We start from the raw sequence: 15,240 nt of genomic DNA on the forward strand, positions 1-15,240 counted from the left end.
ACACCGAAAAGAAACTAATGGTAGAAACACTCCTACCTGATAAGTTAGCAGATAAAAACATCATCTGTTTCACTGAGCATTGGCTAAAACATGATGAAATATGTTGTGTAAATTTTCCAAACTTCATTTTAACTTCAAACTTTTCAAGAAGTAAATTCAGGAGAGGTGGTGCATGCATATACAGTAAAATTGATATCGTAGTAGAGGAATGCAAAAAGTTTGCTTACCTCAACATCATTGAAAAATACTTTGAATCGTGCATTATTGAATTGCCAGAACTAAAATATATAATCATGTGTGTTAGAACGCCAGATAGTGATTTGAATATCTTGAACAGTAACATGGAAGTTATTCTAAATCACTTTCAGCAATCCAACAAAAGGTAGCAGTGATAGGTGATCTAAATGTTGATTTTCTAAAAAAGAATGTAAATCATGAATTAAACATGCTTCTTAACATGTACAACCTAGAAGCAATGGTTAAAGTAAAAGTACCTACCAGAGTAACAAGAAATACCAAATGTGCTGTGGACCAAATTCTATTGAAAACAATACTCAGCCAACGCACAGTAGAGGTTTTTGACACTGGGTTTTTGGATCACTTTGCACAGTCTTTCTCACTTTCAACATCATTTTCACAAATGAGCAATAGCAATGTTAAACGAATAAATGATTATACCATCAAAAGAGTTTTTAATTATGAAAATATAACATACTTCAATCACTTACTCAGTAATGAAGTTTGGAAACATATATATGAGTGCAGCACAGTCAATGATGCTTTCGACAAATTTCATCACACATTTTCTTACTATTTTGATGCAGCCTTCCCAAAGAAACAAGTTAAAGAAAGAGAAACCTTGGATCACAAATGTGATAAAATGAGATTCCTAAACAGGACTAGGAAAAGCACAGCTGTAACAAATGATTTTGAAGAATACTTCAAGAAATACAAGTCAACATACAAATGTGTGTTACAAGCTGCAAGGGGAAATTAATATCAGACTCTTCAAATAAATCCAGAGCAATGTGGAGCATAATAAAAATAGAACTGCAGGGAAATTGCAAAAAACTAGAATACATCACAATGACACAAACGTAAGCGATCCTTTGGTAGTGGCAAATTTGTTTGATTGATGACTGATTTGGTGTTTTAAGTCCACTTTATGCACAGTAAGGCTAATCGGCACTGGACCTACAGTTTAAAATGGGATCCGAACCACTATGGGCCTCCACCAGGTATCGATCCTGAAATCTCTTGATTACAAGGCGACGATGCAAATTTGTTTAATGAATACCTAATCAAGGTAAATAAGAATAAAGTCAAAACTGATCAAAACTCTCGTAAGGTTGTAATGAATACATATAGTGCATCAATGTTCTCTGTTGAGCAACTGACAGACATCATCTTATAAATGAAAAGCAAATGGTCAACCGGCTTTGATGAAATCCCATCTTCAATTATAAAGAAATGTCACACCCATATCTTCACCCATTATGTTATCTAGTGAACTTATCCTTTGTTACTGGTGTGTTCCCAGATAAACTAAAACAAGCAAAAATCATACCCGTGTATGAAAAAGGGGATAAGCATAGTATAGATAATTACAGGCCCATAGCTGTGCTTTCACGCTTCTCAAAAATCATGGAAATTGCAATGAACAAACAAATTACAACTTTCTTAAATAAAAACAGCATAATATCTAAATAACAACATGGTTTCCGTAAAGGCAAATCAACAACAACAGCAATATTCGAATTCATCAAACATGTCAGACAACTCCTGGACAATAGGGAACAGTGTGTAGGTCTCCTTTTTTTGATTTATGAAAAGCTTTTGACACAGTATCACATGACCAACTTTTGAACAAATTAAATCACTATGGAATAAGGGGTATAGTAAACACCTGGTTTAGATCTTACCTGCAAAATCGCAGTCAAGCTGTAGAGATCTTACATGTAGAAGGGACAAATACCAATGCATCTTCCCATATCTCTAGGCTAGAAGAAGTAACATGTGGGGATCCTCAAGGCTATATTCTATGGCCAGTACTATTTATCATATACATAAATGACCTTCCCTCAGTTAAAACTACCTTATATGCAGATGATATGAGCATTGTGCTCACTGCCAAAAATTAACAAATACTAATTCAAATATAAAAAACACTTCAAACAAACTCTGCAAATGGTTGCCCACAAATAAGTTGACCATAAATAATAACAAAACTTTAGCAATAAAATTCCATTATTCAAGAACCAGTAATAAGAATAGAAAATGAACACTTCAAATATACAAATTACATAAAATCCCTAGGTATTTGGATACAAGAAAATCTCAACTGGGACATACATATTGAGCACCTAGCAGGGAAACTAATCAAAACCATATATGGTATACGAACCATAATAAACAGGGAGACAATAAAAACAACATACTTCAGTCTTTTCCAGTCGCAACTAACATACAGAATTGTTTTTTTGGGGAATGCTAGAAACAGTGCAAAAATTTTTATTTTGCAGAAGAGAGTATTACGAATTATGGCAGGAAGGAAAATAAATGAACCATGTAGGAAAATGTTTAGGAATCTTTGCATCCTACCATTACCTTGCCTATATATATTACATTTACTGTGCTATGTAACCAAGATATGTCTAGTTTCACCATATGTATCAAGGAAGTACATCAATACAACACAAGAAAAAATTATAATCTGGTTATACAAACTCACAAAAACACTCTTTTTTAAAAAGGGTCCTAAATTCGTAGCTATCCACCTGTATTATATATAATAAATTACCTGATCACATGAAAACAATGGAATCAAGTACCCAATTTAAGAAGGAATTATCAAAATTCTTATTCCAACATTGTTTTTATTTAATAAATGTTGTTTTTATTTAATAAATGAATTTTTAAATTTCAATATTTATAATTATATAAATTATCAAGAAAGAGAGTTCGATTGTACAGAAAAGGTTATTCCATTTATATTATCATATACGAATTATTCACTATATGCTATTATTGTGCCTAAATGATCATTAATCGGTTCTTTATATAGTTTGCATTCTTCCACTTTCTTCCATGTTGTATAAGTTACATACGTATTTGCATTTACATTTTATTTTACATTACAAAATTTTCTTCGCTTATTATTATAATGTAATTTTATTCATATAGTGTATTCTTCCTTTATTTGGATTTCTTTCATGTAGAAATTCTTCAAGTCATTACTGTAATTCCTGTCTAATATTGTATTAATATTTATATGACGATTTCCATACCTATGAACATGGGTCAACGGAAATAAAGAATTATTATTAATTTAAATATTTGTAGTTTTCATGCCATTATTATTACACTGTAATTATTACGAGGGCACTGAACAACCAAACCAAATCCTTGTCAATGTAACATGACAGAACTAAAATGAACAAAAGCTACATGAATTTATGTACATTGCTAATAACAATATTACTGTAGCTGAGGCCAGTGGCGGCGGCGATTAGGGGTGGCGAGGGGCAGTTGCCCCCCACTTTTCGCCACTTTTACCCCTGCACTGTGCTAAACCTTATCTACAAAGGAAAATAAAATGTATTTTCGCCGCCACTGGCTGAGGCTGTTAGAATGTTTCATGATTTTTTGCCGATTAATCTGTAAATGTGCTAAAATTAATTATACAGAAATTAGGTTGTCACTTTTACGATTATTTTGTACATCGAATACACGATTAGTATAATAAATTTGCAATGATTAACACCATTTAAAGAGAAAGTTTCGTGTGATATGAGAAAAGTAGATTGGTTATTTTTCGATCAATGGTGGTCTTAACCTAGTGATAGAAGGTGTGCAAATGGAAACTATGCCTTGTCTGTCGCTAGTAGTACGTGAATATGTGTGTGCGTGAGCGCATACGGAAATTTCGATTCTCTTGACGTCATATAATCTCCTCCAGACAACCTGAGTCAGTTGCTATGGTAGCAAGGTGTCGGAAACGACCGTCATTGGGCAGAAATGGTAATTGATGTTCCGTCCTGATGGTCTAATCTTTTTACCTTGGATGGGGATGAACTACTATGCGCATAATATGTATGTGCCATTGTTCAGAAAGTTACTTTCTAAAATTATGTGAGTTACTTAGTTCAAATAACAACTGAATTACAGTTACTTATTTTTGAAAAGTAACTTCTGCTCAATTGCAAAGAAATTACGCAGTGAAGGAACTGAAAATGTCATAACTGTAATAAAATACATTTTTGAAACTCTTACATGGTTTTATTTATTTATCTGGTACATAATAAAAGTCTTTGTGCGGTCTAAGGTGTCATGGTTTGGGCTTGGGTCACGGGACGCGCTGGTTCGAGACTCCTTAGGGGAAACCATAACTATTCTCCTGAGATTTCGGCCTGTGTTTTGGACCGGTGGTCACCCACCATCGTAAGGAAATTGGGGAGCTACGAATGAGTAACGTAACCCGGTCATGGAAACCACAAGAGCGGCTGGGGATTCGTCGTGCTGACCACACGTTACCCAGTAACTGGTTGGAAGATCTCCCGCAGTCGGTAGGTAGGCTCTGGCCCCCACAGGCTGTTGCGCCACGGGTCAATAAATGATGGAACGAAGAGTGAACCTTGTTTGAATTGTCATTCCTTTTATTTTACCCCACTGCCGAATTCCAAATGAATTTTCAGCACTCCACCCAAAACACTGAAGTCATCGCGGAATTAGAAATGACGAACACAACAAAGCGTCGATGTTCCCAATTTAGCATGCAACGAAGTCTAGCTTCCTTGCCTTAGGCGATTCTACGGAAGTCGTTTCACCTTAATATCCAGAGAAGGCACATGATTGGAAACGGAGCTCTTCCCCTACATTACAAAATTTCAAGGCAACAATTCAAGTGTCGTAAAAATAACGGTTTATAACGTTACTTCTATTGCAAGAAATGACTTACAGTTGCAAAAAAAAAAAAAAAAACTATTAACATTTTTCTAATGATCCAGCTAGTGAAAATCTTGTCTTAAATATTGTTAAGCGAATTTTCGATTTTATTGTTTTTTTCCCACAGGTAGATAATTTCGTGTAAATAATCCTATTTCTTTCATATTGTTTTCTTTTCCCGTTAACATAGGTCCCCTATATTTTATTCCTGCGTTGATTGACGTTTTCATATCTATGAATGTTGGCCAAGAGAAATAATAATAATTATAATTTTGTGATTGCTGATTTCCGCCAGGAGACTTGAACTTGCGCGCGTCTCATAGCCCAAAGTGTAGCCTCCCCGATGGCGCAGTGGTAGCGTCGTCGCCTTGTAATCAAGGGGTCCCGGGTTCGATTCCCGGTGGAGGCACATAGTGGTTCGGATCCCACTTTAAACTGTAGGTGCAGTCCCGATTAGCCATACTGTGCATAAAGTGGACTTAAAACACCAAATCAATCAATCAATCAATCATAGCCCAGAGCCTTAGACGACCGCACGACCACGGTGCGGGACGTTGTATACAAATAAATATTCTTAATATTCTGGTGTGTTTACTGGCCTACTTTATTTCGTTCCGGCATACTCTGTCCAGGCTATCATCAGCGACGAAAACAAGTTTGCGCAAATAGTGACGCGAGACGGCCACACCAATGAACATGTGAGAGGGAATGGGATCGCGTGGATGGGGGAAAGCGACTGCCGTTACCAGCCTTTGCAGCTGCGTGTACTGCTTCACTCTGCCTACTCGATCCTCCCCTTTCTCTGCAGTTATGCGCGGACTTGCTCCACAGATTGCGGGAGTATATTTGTCGTACCAGAGGGAGTCGGGGGGTTAGTCCCCTGCTATGTGTATGTGTATGTGTGCCTTAGCATAAAAGGAGAAAAACCGCTCAACGAGAAATGCATAGTACCCAAACACAATGACATTTTTAGACGTCACTGTTATTGTCTGGCTTTGCATCCAGACGTGACGAAACAAAACTTTCATTTCCACTTTGCCGTGAAAGCACGGCACTTTCATTGTTATCCACACATAACAGTGGCGTGCCTTGATTTCCGCAAGAGAGGTTATGTCATGGTTATTCCTATATTTTGCCATTTTTTTCCTGCATTTGACGAGCTTTTTTCTTTGGTAGGGATTGTGGGTAAAAGTGGAGGGGTATGATTCCACTAAACCCCTTTCGGGCACGCCTCTGTGGACTGTGGAATAATATTTGAGTGCTTTTAAAATAGCGGTCGAAAACCTTCTATTGTGACGTACTTGTTGGATGAAAACTCCTATCACGTTTATCGCTTTGGGTTGAATCCGGTTGAATAGCGTACAAAGCCGCTACGAGGCGCTGGTGCAGTGCATATGCGCGCGCACATTGTCGAAACTGCGAGTTCGATAGAAAACGCTGAGCACCGGTAGCATTTTATGAGGTACAATTCTGCGATGGAAAATCACCACATGCTTGCACGTAGTTAAGCAGCGGTCTGCACAGCAGAGCCTGCTGCTAGAGTTGTGACAGAACTGGGAAACAAGCACTCGAATATTGTACCAGGGCGTTACGGTAGTTGATAATCGGCCGGCATTCTGTGTACTTTTTTTTTAATGGTGGGTGTGTGGTTATGATGTGTGTGGTGTTTCTTTGCCTTGCAAATATGGATAACGCGAAAATAACAACGCGGTGTTGTGGACGTCAATAACTTGAGCCTATTCAAATCTCCCCTCTTCCCAATCTTTCGATTTTTTTTTCGAAGAAAGGAATCTGCCTCGGTATCGGTTACAACACTTCACCACGGAGAACCTACAGTTACGACGATGGGGTGTGCTATGTCAGATCAGGATAGGGAGGCGCACGAGAGGAACAAGGAAATAGAAAAGCAGTTGCTGAAGGATAAGGATAAAGCTGCAAGAGACATCAAGCTGCTTCTGCTAGGTGAGTACTACATTAGTCAAAAATCACGCTTTCATTATTATTCTAAAAGAACGTTTCATTTGCTTTGTTCATGCTTTAACAGTCCCAGTTTGTCCGCGGAAATGTTTCAGTACGTCGAATGCGTGAAAATGTTACTTAGCATTCACTGAAGCAAAACGGACGTAGGCGATCAATAACCCACTATCGCGGAGCAACAATAACAACGTCACGAGTCACCTGATCGTGTACGCACACGAGCCTAGAAAATGTGCCATTTCATCAATATGCTCAACAGGCTTCTTTTCTTTTTATTTTAACAGTTGCATTCTTGCATATAACTTTGCTAGGCTTCATAATGACCATGGCAGTACCTCTCTTGCTAGTTTGTGCATCCGTTACGAAGAAATAAATACATTTTCAAACCTTTCCCCTGCGCATTTAACAACCTAACCTAACCAGTTGTATATTTTGTTTGTCTAGTAGAACTAATTAAAATAGGACTTCGTTATAGTGATCTATCCGATTTAATATGCTGATCTACATTTTAGAACAGATTACAAGTTTTCATTTACGCAGGGCGTTGCTCGATTTAGAAACGATGTGTTTTTTATCCATTTATTTGCTACATTAAGTGCTCCAAATTAATGTGCCAAATTAATATTAGATAAATTAGTGTTCTACAAGAATGCAATCTCGATTTTCAACTGTTTGCTGTAATGGCGTCCAAAGACTGATGCTTCATGGGAACCCGAAGCGGCAAATATCTTGGAACAACTACGTAATTGATTGTTTCTATGGTTTACTTGCTTTTGCTATTCATGTTTTTGTTGATAACGCCAACTTTTGAGTGGAGTGGTAGAGACGATTTGTCAAACAAATATCGCACTTGAAAGTAATAACTAAAGACGAAAAATGTACGTAGAGCAACTGACAAACTGAAGAATAGAAAGCTTTTCATTCGTTATTCTCACCTAAAACATTGAATTTGTTTTCAAGGTTTTTGTACATCTTGGGTTAATCGAGACGACGAGGACAAATTAAATGATGAAGTGAAATGTATGTTGGGACAAACTCAATGATACACCTTTGTCTTACCCATGGATCGAACCTGAGACCTCTAGCTTTGTAGCGCTTTATGATAACCACTCCACCACAGAGAAAGCCAGTAGAAACTTTAGAAATGTGGTTAAGACGAGGAACGGAGCGTACGACAAGTCGTGTTGTAAGGAGTTCTTTTACACCACTTGTGGTTGCTACTGAGTTAACATTATTTCAGGAGTTGGAGACATGGATCAAGTTTAACAGTGTTTTGATTTGAACGAAAGGAGCAATACTGGTGTTGAAGAAGAGAAGAGATGGATTGCGGCGCTAGCTAAGAAGGAAATCCCTTCTAAAAAAACCACGCAAGAAAGAAATGGGTAACACAATACCTAATTGAATTTTAAATGACTCTACAGTTGATGTTGTTTGACAGCCTATGGCAGGGGCGGCCACCGTGGTAAGCGCCAAAACCTTATTTCTGATTACATAAGCGTGGCTATTTGTTTGTTTGAGAGAGAGCGAAATAAAAAGTCCACTTTATGCACAGAAAACGGGACTGGACCTTCAGTTTAAAATGGAATTCGAACATCTATGTGCCTCCACCGGGTGCGTGGCTATTTGTTGTAAAAATAGTTTGATTTATAGTTGACACGCATTAATTGAAGTTACTGTTGCATAACATAACACGTAGATTGGAAAATCATGTAGAAATTCAAGCTTGGAACTTACTGTTATTTTGATGTAATTATGTACGCCAGTGGCTCCCAAAGTGTGCGCCACGATGCCTTGGGACGCCGCGAAATGTTCCAATATTTTCACTGAAATTCAATCAATGATATTATTGTTCTAAATGTGTACTTATTTAGTACTTTTTACGTACAAAATGTTTCTGAATTTAAAATATGTGTTTATTTTTTAACTTAAGGCAAGCAACCTAACCACACTAACTGAGCGTTGCAAGTGTTAAATAGGCCTACATTCTGACTTGGGCGCCGCGGAAGGATCTTGAAACAGTAAGAGCGTCGTGAAACGAAAAAGTTTGCGAATCCCTGGTGTAGGCCTTAAATAAGCACACGCCTACAATAAACGTCTTCTGTAACAGCAACACTTAAGGTACTTTCAAAATAAGGCTGTTACTTTTCGTCATTAAACCCCTTCTTTTTTTAAAGGAAGGTGGAAAGTATGAGGACCAGGGTGAAAAGAAGGGGAAACCGCCAAAAATCCACATCACCCGGGTGAAAATTTTATCTTGAGCCGCCCCTGAGAGTTATGCAACACACATAACGCCTTGTAGGGAAGCGAGTATTACAAGATCTAGGCTAGGTGCCCCATTTACATTGCCTGACTCAATACGTTGCTATGATTTTTGAACAGTGCCAATTGCATTTTATTGTATTCTTCTTTTCCCTATTCGTTACGAACTTATTTCCCCCTCTCTTTGAAAGTTACTATCGGCTAAACTTGTCCAGTAGAGTACTGCATTGAACCACTTTCGTTCTCTCAAACTCGACCGAATCTCCCAAGCTCGAATATATAGAATATTCGTACGTACAAGTCCAGCCAGGGAAGGCAAAACTAGCTGGAAGATTCTATTCCAAACGCGAGAGGGGGAGCAGGTAGAAGCACCAACCAAACTACACTGTGATGTTTCGTTTATATAGAATTGCTTGTTTTTATTTTCATTCTGAACCCTTCCATAATTTGAAACGTGTGTCTACTTACTTCATTGATGTTTCCACAGGAAACGATTTTCACGGAACTTACCTTCCCAAAATGCCATTGCTTCCACAGATCTTCAGGTACCAGACCGGAAACGTGAGCCTTTCAACTTTAAGCCAAAAACTTAGTAGAGAGGGAGATACTATCATGGCGGCGAACATACCTTCATATTTCTACTTGTAACAACTATCTTGAAGATTGTGAGTCATTGCACCACACAAGATTGTAATTTCTAAGTTTACTAAGAAGTATATAACTCTACATATTACACTCCACAAGTGAGTACAAATAATTTCTCCACAAAAATGAAAACTTAATAAGCTCTAATGTCCATCTCTGCCATATTTCTAGCCCTAGGACCATGCACGGCTTCAAACAAAAGCTCATCGTCTTCAGTCTGTAATTAGAGCTATGTGATTTCTGCCGTCACCGCTATTTTGACACTGAACTAGTCCAGTTGGCGCATGCGCACTTCTGTCTATGGTTTCGCTAAGGCAGCCGGACAGTATTAAATATCATTTCAATGTGACAATAATCGTACAAATATGTGTATTAGTGCTGGTAGTCTCAGCCCATAATCGTCTATTCATTTTCATATATTGATATGTATTGGTAAGATAGACTAAATTACAATTTAACATGGAGATGATGGACTATGTTCACTTGAGATTCAATTTCACTGCGTCTTTTACTTCACGAAGTATATTTGAAGGCCCACTACCATAGACAAATTACGGTTGTACCAGAACTACTGGGCTTCGAGCGTCTACCGATCGTTTGCCTGTTCGAGCGTTATTCGCTCGAGCGAGGAAACAGTCGATCCCGTAAGCCATCTAGCGTCATCCGTGCGAACTATTAAACGATCGAGCAAAAAACCCTTGAATGCAGCACTCTATTGTCTAGTGATACCTTCTGTTTATACAGTATACTGTATCATGTGCAAGTTACGGTGTGATAAATTGAGTTGTGCTTGGATGCGCCCAGCATCGAGCAAGAAGCTAGTAGAGGTGACCTACACCCAAGATTGATTGATTGATTTAGTTTATTTTACTTCGCGTTTTGTGCCTCTTGGCTAATTTGCGAAGATGGGGATGAGTGATGAAATTGATGAATGGACATTCACAAACAACCAAGCCCGAGCGGGATTCGAACCCGGGACCCTTGGCGTCGCAGCGCGATGTGCTAACCACTCTGCCACAGGGTCCGGCTTGCACCCAAGAGTCAACCTCACTTCTCCGTAGTGCACCCCGTTGACTGTTTCTCATAGGCCGATGCTCTGGCGCCTTGACACACGGTCGTGCTTTCCTGTTTTTGAGTTTTCTTATTTAGCGTCGCTTTCCTGCCTCTTTTGTCTAATCGCGTCGATGAGTGGTGATGAGGGAACACTCACAAAGAACACCCAGGCTGGGATTCGAACCCGTGACCTCTAGCGTCATAGCGCGTTGTGCTGACCACTCAGTTAAGGAAGTGTGCTCGTGTTATAATCCTACGTACAGCCTCAGCTTTGAACTAGGGTATATACAGGGTATACACAAATGAATGGTGCAGTTATAAATGTCAATAAAATATTTATTTTTCCAACTTACGTGGTTGCAGCAAACACTGGTGACACGACACACATCAACGCGATAATCAAATTCGTTCCAGACACGGTGTAACATGCCCACTGTAATGTCCTGCACTGCATGCATTATCCGATCAGGAAGTTGCTGGAAGTTTATTAAACACAGGGTTTAGGCACAACCAATGGCAACTTCCAGGGGACCCCACATTGAAGGATTGTAATTTTAACTCACATATCAAAAACTTGGACAGTTTCCGCCTCTAACAGTGTTTGTTGCAACCACGTAAGTTCAAAAATATGTTTTTTATTGACATTTATAACCGCAACATTCATTTGTGTATACCCTGTATATTTTATCCTCGGAGATAGTATAGTTTTAATTCTTGGTAAATAATGGATGAATTATTAGTTTTATAAATTGAGTGAGGAATTTTTTAACAGACATATTTTTTGTTAGGGGTCTGTCTTCGTGGCGCAGTAGTTAGCACAGCGTGCTACGACGCCAGTGGTTCCGGGTTCGAATCCCGGCCTGAGCATGAGTGTTCTCCGTGAGTGTCCCTTCATTAATTTCATCATAACATGATTCATCTCCACAGTAGCCAGAAGTGGCAGAAAATCGAAGTAACATATAGCAAATCAATCCATTTTGTTCTAGTTAGGGGGCAAATCCTCGTATCGTGTGATGGGCAAAATTGGCCCATGTACTCATGCAACAACAACAACAATAACAACAACATAGTGAGACAGAACGGAAGGTACCATATCCATGAGATACGAGCCTAAGTCAAATGCGGTTTACGTGTGGAAAAATTCATTTCTGAAGTCATCACACATCTCCAATTGAGGACTAAAAGTGGTAAACGTTGTAAGTGCCAATATCGAAAGTGTTGGGAAATCGCATCGTTCCGGACATCAGCCCGTAAGAACGTGCACACTAGTGCCTCTTCACACGCCCTTTGAACTACTTAGAGAGCTACCAGCCACATTTCACGTTTACCACATTATAAAGCATGGCACATTTCACAGTTTAACGTGGAAAACTGTGTTTGAATTATTGTGGCACTTACAGCGTTTACCAATTTTAGTCTTCAATTTGTTCAACTGGAACACCGACTTGATAGATTATTGATTTCAACCGTACCCAGTTCATAGTAGCTAATGGCAGTTGTTTATTATATTGAAAAGTGAGGTGAACAATGTAAGTATTCATTGCTAAAACGTTTATAACAACATCCAGTGTGCTATGCAATATCAACGAAGTTTCAGTGTGTAGAAGGTGCCAAGACGAGCAGCTTTTCTTGGTTTTGCTCGTTGGGGCCTTGTTTTGATACTGCGAACCCTTGAATGTAGCCATACGCATAGATTCAAGGTTGCCAGTGTGAGCTATATTTTCCGTCGGAAAACGACATTTTTTTTTTTTGTACACTACAGACAGACTGTATAATCAAACTAATCAATGCAAGAACCACTATCTGACGTGTGAGTACCTCTAGACAAAACTTAGAAAGATAATCTAATGCTAATACGAACACCCACACACACACAACACAACACATATATATGAAACTTTCGAACTCCCACCTTAACTAAATCCCTGTTGTCATAGTTCCCGTAGCTAACTATCGCTTGAGTAAGTTTCCCAGCAGAAGAAATACATTACACTGGCAACAACGGATATGCGCCGCATGGTTGCATATATACAGGATTAAAATTGTCATGTTTTGAGGGCTGGTAACTTCGAAACGAAGCGTCAACAAACAAAGCTTTACTAAGAAGAAAATGTTGTTCACTTTGATGTCTTCTACCCACTGTGAAAGTCGGTGTTGTGTCCTGTGTGTGTGTATGTGTGGGAGTTGGTTCATTATCTTGTGGTATGAGATGAGAACGTTTTACGTGCTGACGCAATACAGACGGACCTCTTCGGAATATTTGTGCAAATCAAGATGGCAACACTGTAAGAGTTGTGCTTGTTGCTTGTGATGTAAGGGGCAGGTTTTGTTTCGTATTGACGTGCTGCCTGCAGGTGGAGAGGTAGCAGGTCGTGCCTTGAATTCTCCATTCTATCACCCCCTGCCTACCTCTGCCCGCCACTCCCCTGATTGACTGCGTCCTGCTATGACAGAAAAAAAGCCTTGCTATTAGGGCTAATAATCAGACTCCAGGCAGGGACTGAAGCTGGCAAAGATGCGTCAGTTGAGGTTTTTGCTCCACCAACGTCCCGCGAGGTCGTGTCATAGGGTTTGCTCTATCACCTTCCACCACTGGAGTACGCAGGGAAAAAAATAAGTGCAGACTACCTTAAAATGATCCCAGATTACCAATTTTACCTTTGAACAACTTTCAAAACAAAGGTTAAAATGGTGATTTTTGTATACTTTTGTAGCGTATCTTACCCCTAACCACAAAGCAGGTATGTGATATTCACTTTTGCAAGTCCAACCTCCTCCGAGAATAAAATTCTTCTATTGACTCCAACCATTGACTTACCCACACACCCCATCATTAGTGCATATTACACAGTGGTTCGGATCCCACCTGTAAATCCAGTCCCGATTATCTTATGAACATAAATTAGTTATGGACTATTATCCCCTTACACTCATCTAAATCCTTCGCAACACCCTTTAAAAAAAATCACAAAAATCTAATTTATGGTAATTTTAGAATTACATTTTTACACTCAAAATGAACGTACACACCAGATGGGAAAAACTGTACATACCATTGCCTTTCACATTCACACGGCTCACTTTTCCTTCATTGGAGAAAGGACTGATTCACGACAATACCCATATGCATCCATGCATCCTTCTCCATTCAGTGGCGTGCCCTTGGTGGGAGTCATAGCCTACCGCTGGCCCAGCAAAAAAAAAAAAAAAAAAAAAAAAAAAAAAATCCTTCCCTTACGAAAATCCTGTGCAATCCCACAGCCCCCCTTGTTCCTAACCATTCATCCAACAGGGTAGCTTTTCCTTCTTTCAATTATTGTTGAAATATGCTGCTGGTTTCGTTACTTGGAAGAAAGTAAATGAGTTGCAGTAAAAGTTACTAATTTAAAAATAATAATTAGTTGCAGTTACCGCTAGTCGGAAAAACTACGAGGCCTCCCCGATGGAGTAGTGGTAGCGTCGTCGCTTTGTAATCAAGATGTACCGGGTTCGATACCCGCTGGAGGTACATAGTGGTTCGAATCCCACTTTAAACTGTATATCCAGTCCAGATTAGCCTTGCTGTGCATAAAGTGGACTTAAAGCACCAAATCAACCAACCAAACAAGCCTATTAACCTCACTGTGCATAAAGTGGACTTAAGACACCAACTCAATCAATCAATTAAACGAAAAAACTAACTCTTTCCTTGCAAACACTATTACATTTCTTGCACCACCTACTTAGAAAAACTAAATGACAAACTTGTAATTCTAAGGACTCCAATGAAAGGAAAAGAATTGTTCAAAGTACGGATTGTCGACAACAATTGCTCCATTATTGTTACACTGAAGGACTATTCGCGATCTCTAATGGCAGTGTCATGTAAAGGGCCGTTTGAACATTTATTGCAGGACGCGAGTTTGTAGGAACAATGGCAGGCAAGAATATTTCTGACCCTGTTACATGTCAACTCACCGAGCTTCGTATATGTCGTCCTTCCCAAGTTAGTTCTACACGTTGTTGCTCTTAATTCCACCTTTGGGAACTCGTGAGGAATAATCAAGTATGTGATTAACTACGTCCAACGTTGTTCCCTGTTGAACACCTGCATTGTTGAAAAGGTGAGGATGCTTTTAACAAAACTCTCCTGTGTCAGTCTTTTATTCAAACTGTTATCCTCTCACTTAATATCCAGGTACGTACGCTGGCTCGGTGGAGGAGGGTGTTACGATGTCCCTACCGTAGTTCCCGGTTTGAATCACGGCCTGGGCATAATGAGTTCCCTTCATCAATTTCATCCAATCATCACCCATTCTCATCGTCGCGATTGGCCAAAAGTGGCAGAAAAGGGTAGAATAACGAAACTACAAATACAGTCTG

General features: G+C 39.2%; 1 protein-coding gene across 1 annotated transcript in view; it reads left to right on the forward strand.

Moving 5' to 3' along the window:
• Positions 1–6,363: 6,363 nt before the first annotated feature.
• Positions 6,364–15,240, forward strand: part of Galphao (G protein alpha o subunit) — a 285,136-nt gene continuing 276,259 nt past the window's right edge. Inside the window, exon 1 of the mRNA XM_083138944.1 lies at positions 6,364–6,906. Within this exon, the coding sequence (XP_082995070.1) occupies positions 6,789–6,906 (118 nt within the window). The 5' untranslated portion in view covers positions 6,364–6,788. The remainder of the gene's footprint in view (positions 6,907–15,240) is intronic.

Source organism: Lepisma saccharinum, chromosome 17 (assembly GCF_977018435.1).
Source record: "Lepisma saccharinum chromosome 17, izLepSacc3.1, whole genome shotgun sequence".
NCBI lineage: Eukaryota > Metazoa > Arthropoda > Insecta > Zygentoma > Lepismatidae > Lepisma > Lepisma saccharinum.